Source organism: Propithecus coquereli, unplaced genomic scaffold (assembly GCF_000956105.1).
Source record: "Propithecus coquereli isolate 6110/MARCELLA unplaced genomic scaffold, Pcoq_1.0 Scaffold137, whole genome shotgun sequence".
Lineage (NCBI taxonomy): Eukaryota > Metazoa > Chordata > Mammalia > Primates > Indriidae > Propithecus > Propithecus coquereli.
Genome location: NW_012137969.1, coordinates 755304 through 761179, shown reverse-complemented (window position 1 = coordinate 761179; position 5876 = coordinate 755304). Strand labels below are relative to the sequence as shown.

General features: G+C 49.3%; 1 protein-coding gene across 1 annotated transcript in view; it reads left to right on the top strand.

The window, feature by feature from the left end:
* Positions 1-1942: 1942 nt before the first annotated feature.
* Positions 1943-5876, top strand: part of AZGP1 (alpha-2-glycoprotein 1, zinc-binding) — a 33999-nt gene continuing 30065 nt past the window's right edge. The window contains exons 1-3 of the mRNA XM_012638886.1: positions 1943-2033; positions 3007-3267; positions 5231-5553. Of these exons, the coding sequence (XP_012494340.1) occupies positions 1958-2033; positions 3007-3267; positions 5231-5553 (660 nt within the window). The 5' untranslated portion in view covers positions 1943-1957. The remainder of the gene's footprint in view (positions 2034-3006; positions 3268-5230; positions 5554-5876) is intronic.

Sequence of the window (5876 nt, the reverse complement as noted above, 5' to 3'; positions counted from 1 at the left end):
ACACAGAAAGGAAAAGTACAGACACCCTCCCTGTCCTTATGAAATTTGGCCCCAACTGCCAACAGAAATTCTATCCCTGGTTAATGTGCTGCTCACCCTCCTCCCGTGACACCATTCCTGATGCCTTCCCAGACTGGACATCTTTCCCCCAAGGAGCTCTTGTTAGTTAACACCGACCTTCAGCACCAGTCCTACAAGATGGGCAAGAATGTCTGAATCACAGTTTGTTATCAGATGGATTAGGTTTGGGTAATTAGGTTATGAATCCTACTTTTTTATTATTAGGGTTTTTTGTTTGTTCTGTTTTTTGTTTTTATTTTTCATAGAGACAAGGTCTTGCTCTGTTGCCCAGTTTGGTCTCAAATTCCTGGCCTCGAGCAGTCCTCCCACCTGTGACTCCCAAGCACTGGGATTACAAACGTGAGCCATTGCACTTAGCTAGATTTTAATCAGTAGACATTATTAGGTTTATATAAATCTGTTTCATCCTGGTAACTGAAAAATAAGAGATTCTTTGTATACCATTATAGAAATGACCCAATTTTCAGATTGTGCTGTGAGTCAGCAATTTCTGCATTTGAGTTTATTCTCTTTCTCTTTAAGGTTTCTACCACTTTTGGACTCAAACTCCCCAGCCCTGAACCTTGGTTTCCTCGTGTTCTTTACTCTGCCCTGTAGTAGCAGCCACTGGGGACTTAAACTGTTGCCTTCAGTAAAAATTTTATTCTGGTTGACCACAAGACAGTACTCAGCCAGCTGTTTTACCCACCACTGCACAGCAGACCTGCAATAAATCCCCAAGACCTCTATTTTCACTGCCTTCAGCCACAGTCTGGCCCTATAACCAATGACAGGTTCCAATCCCTCCACTTCCTTGAGCACCTGTTGCCCAAAAACAATCTTTGTACCAGTATCTGTATCACTCAGGATCATTCGTCATTATAAACACAATATAAATCTGACATTAAGCAGAAAATAAATTTTTCTATTGGTTAGCTCTCAAAGTCCATGCACAGAACAGAGAACCCAGACTCAGAATTAGGCAGAAAAAGCACAGTCAAAATCGCACCCCACAACTAGTCCTGGAAACACACTGCAGCTGCCAGCAGAGGTCACCAGATGCCACAGCAAGGACCCATATGACACCACCATGGACTGGACACTGGACGCCCCCATGGCTACTGCTGCCCTGCTGCCCCCAGGAGCTGGCAGTTGCGGCCACTGCCAAGACCAACAGAAGGGATTGTCCACCACGGTGCCTGCTTCTCTGTTTCCCTGACCCTGACTCAGTGTCCAGGGCAAAAGCTTCTGCCTGCTGAACCCACGCCATGTGCACACCTGGTCCTTCTATGGCAAGGGAGGCTGCAAAAGGGGGAATCTGGCTGTTTCTTCTTCCATGGTGGAAGATCAGGATTCTCCAAGCATAGAAATGCAAACAGGAAGAGATGTGAACGTCCTTCACGCAGAGCTCTGGCAGGGTAGGGTGGGAGACAGTGATGGTCCCACCCCTGCCGGGATCTACTCATGTCCAGGTTTTTGACATGTTGAGAGCTTTTCCAGAGAGGAAGGATGAAGTCTAGTCTGACAACACCCTAATTCCCCTACTCCCCCCATGGGGATGTCATCATAGACTGGGAGGGTGACACACATCCCAGCCATCTGCCCCCTGCCACACACAGCTCCAGCCCACTGACATCCTTCCACCTGAGACATACACAATGCCCCCCTCCCGAGACCAGCCATCTCAGCTCGCAATCTACAGACCGTGTCTGTGGTCCCACTGACCACAACCTCTGCCCAGCCTGGTTCCTGTGTCCTCTTTCCTCGCTGTCAGGGGAGGAGCCCGTCCTGTCACTCCCATTGGCCTGTAGATTCTCCTCCCCTGGGCAGGGCCCCAGGACCCAGGGAAAGACCTGTGTTTCCTGCCCAGAACCTCACAACCTGCCAGCCAGGCACAATGGTAACAATGGTGCCTGTCCTGCTGTCTCTACCGCTTCTTCTGGGTCCTGTAGTCCCCCAGGAGGCCCAAGCTGGTGAGTGGGGAGCAAGGGGTGGGGACTGGAGAGGCCTGGAAGGAAGGTGAAGAACAGGACAGATGCGCTGGGAGGAGGCCCTGATGCAGCTGGGATTCCCGGGTGTGCGATAGTGATGGGTGTCCAGGGATATCACCTAACTCAGCTCACACACAGCTAGGAGTATTCAGTACTTAAACCAAGAATCTGCCATATTAAATCCAAAATTTGTAACACCCAGGTGTTATATCATAAATTAATCATGGAACTAATTAAGGAAATACCTCCCTCTCCCAGCCCCCCTCTTGTACCAAAACTCAAGGTACAACCCTGGGAATTCATTTTTTTTACATTTATAGAAACCCTGGGAATTCTAAGACCAATCTTAGTCTTACCCCAGGCTGTTCTGGGTCATTTCTTCAGTTTTCTAGTAAATTCTCCTCCTACACCTTCTAACTATATGTATTGGTCAGGTTTGAATAACACTGTTTATTTCCAGCTCATGGCAAGTTCAATGCAGATTGAGCACTTTACTCTCCTCCACAGGGTGACTCAGGGATGCAGGCTTTGCATCTTATGACTGTTCTGTTTTATCCTGTGGTCTCCACAGTCACCATTTAAAGAGAAGTGAGATAGAGGGCCCAAGTCAGCTTCTAGAGCTTTGGACCAGGACAAAGACACACCCATTCCCTTCAGTCAAAACTCAGTCACATGGCCCCAATATGTATACAAACAGGCAAAGAAATATCATCCTCTTATGTGCCAAGCAGAGGAAACAACATAGTGAAGATACAGGATGGTCCCGGAAATGCCATCCTCATAATGAAACAGCCTGTCCTCTTGAGTGAGGCTCCAGTGGTGTGAGGCTGACTGAGGGCAGAGAGCTGGGGAAGGGGAGGCCCAGTGGCCAGGTCTTCCCACCTGGCCCTCTGCAGCCCCACGGTGGGCTCCCTGGTGAGGACCGCACCCCTCAGAGTCTTCTGCTCTGTTGCAGGTCGTTACTCTCTGACCTATCTCTACACTGGGTTGTCCAAGCCCAGTAAAGGCTACCCCAGGTTTTGGGCCACCGGCCTCCTCAGTGACGAGGAATTCCTCAAGTACGACAGTGAAAGCAGGAAGGCTGAGCCTGTAGGACCATGGAGGCATGTGGAAGGAATGGAGGATTGGGATCAGGAGAGCAAACTTCAGCAGGCCAGGGAGGGCATCTTCCTGGAGACGCTGCAAGACATCATGGCCTATTACAACGACAGCAACGGTCAGTGCACGACAGATGGCTGGGTGGAGGGTCTTAGCTCAGAGGCAGGCGTAAGGGGACAGAGGGAGGGAAATGGTCCCTGTCCCAGTGAGGAACAGGAGGCACAAGGAGAGATGCATGAACACATGAGCATCCCCCACCCCACAGCACCTGCTTCCTCCCGCCCTCGTGCTCCCCATCCTCACCCCAGGCCTCAGCGCACACCAGGAGAGATGCCGGAGTCACGCCTTCTCCAGGCACCTCTGACCTCTCTCCTCCACACCCAACCTGTCTGAGGCTGACCCCACTGGAGAGGGTCTCAGACTCACCCCTGTTCTGGGGTGTTGGGTCCATGGTGAGGGACTCTAGGCATCAGTCACACCTAGGTTCACAGGGTCAAACCTCCACTAGCTGTTGACAGTGCACAGGTTCCTTAATTACCTGGTCTAACTGAAGCATTGGGACCTACCTCCAAGAGATGCTGTAAAATTTATCTGTCTGTTCCACAAAGGACAAAACAATCTGTCTCAATCTTCCTTGTATCCCATCACCTAGGACAGGGTGCAGCCAATAATATTTGCTCAGTTGAAATTTTTTGAATGAATAGAGAAAGAAAACCTATCACACACCATAGCCCACTCTGGGGACTCAGTAAGTTCTGGATTTAAAACGACAGACTGTTAGAGTTACCTGGAGCCATATAAGTGCTCCTGTCCATATGGAACAGATACAGGAAGGGTCATGCATGTGCGGTGTGGGGAGCTGGGGCAGAGCCAGCACAGAGAGCTGTCCCTGTGTCCAAGCCTGGCATTCTTTCTCCTAAACCACACTCCCTACCTCCCTAGGCAGCCAGTCTCAGGCCTGGTGGACTTTGGATGTTAAATTATTATATGGTGGGTGTTAAAATGTGGGCTTCTGAGTACAAAAATGCCAAGAAGCTACATGGAATATAAAGGTTAGCAAAAGGACACGAAAGATCTGCAGAAATGGGGAGGATATGGAATGGGAAGTCTTGATAAGGAAAGTGGCCCAGGCTGTGTGTCATAAATAGGAGAGGGGAGGGCACAGGTGCCCAGGAAGGACACTGGGATGGGGGGGGTGATTCATTGACTGGAATACAAATGTCAAAGTGAGCAGTTATGAGGAAAGAGGATGAAGAAATAAACACAGGGCATTAGAAATTAATAGGAGCTAACATTTATTCAGCACTTGCTATGTGCCAGGCTCAGAAGCACAGAGAGGCTATTGGCTCAAGGTCAAGGTCATGAAATAAGCCAAGTGGACGTGGGGAAAGATCTGGGATTTGAGCCCACGTGGCTTGAGAGCTCTCAGAGCCTGTGCCAACAGCACTGACCGGTATCGGACAATCACCTACTTTTACAATCACAGTGAAGAAGTTGTGTCACTCTGTCCGAAGGAGGTCAGTTTCTGAGAGTTGTTGCTAATAGGCAAAGGGGCTGGGGATTTAGAGGTCTGAAATAATGGTATCAACCACTGGAAAAGAGGAAAAAGTGATCAAATTAGTTTTAATCAAGTGATAGTATGAATTCCACCTAAAATTGAGGGAAAAGGAGAGATGCCCATAATCCATAAGAAACCATTCGTAATTTCTATTGAATTTTGAAATGCTCTTTTGGGTGGTTGTGACACGTTCCTCAGCACTCACATAAATCAAACAAAGACCTTCACTAGAAGGTAAGCTGGAGAAGGGCTAGAAATCTGCCCATATTCTGTATCTCTCTCAAGTTCCCTGTGTGGGAAGAACACATCTCATCTCAGACTGCCTGAAATTCCAAACCAAAGTTTCCCCCTCTCTGCCTGCTGTATGTCCAGGTAGTAAACTATTTGCCGTGATAAAGGGACTGCATGCTTAGATTTCAGAAACTGTTCCTCTTATTCAGTTGAAAGTGCATAGGAGGAAGAGTCATTCGGATGTGCTTGGCACCAGGCTGACTGGCTTCCTCTGGTTTGGGGGAGGCTTCAGGGTCTCATACCTTTCAGGGAAGGTTCGGTTGTGAGCTCCAGAATAACAGAAGCAGTGGAGCATTCTGGAAGTATGGCTACGATGGAGAGGACTTCATTGAATTCGACAAAGAAATTCCAGCCTGGGTCCCCTTGGACCCGGCAGCCTGGAACACCAAGAAGAAGTGGGAGGCAGAGGAAGTCTACGTGCAGCGTGCCAAGGCGTACCTGGAGGAGGAGTGTCCTCGGATCCTGCAGGGGTACCTGAACTACAGCAGGCATATCCTGGACCGGCAAGGTACTCACCGCTTCCTGCTCCCCAGCACTGAGCTGAGACAGACCAAGGTGGCCTCAGCCTAGGAGCTCAGGGAACATCTCAGGCTGGTACCCTCCATCCCTGGATGTCCCTCACACCCCCGGCATTCACCTCCTGGCATTCATTCCTTCCCTGGGAGGACAGGATGTGGGGCCAAAAAAAATATTCCTCAAAATTTCAGAAAGGATGGGTGAGAAAAAGACATCAGTTCAATGGCAGCTTCCCTAAATTTCCCCCAGTTGACAGATGGGGCTAACCAGGGGAAGCTGAGGTTACATTAACACTGTCCTTAAGAGGCAGAGCTGGGGCACAGAATCCATATTTCAGATTCCAAGTCCCATTGGTGCTTCTC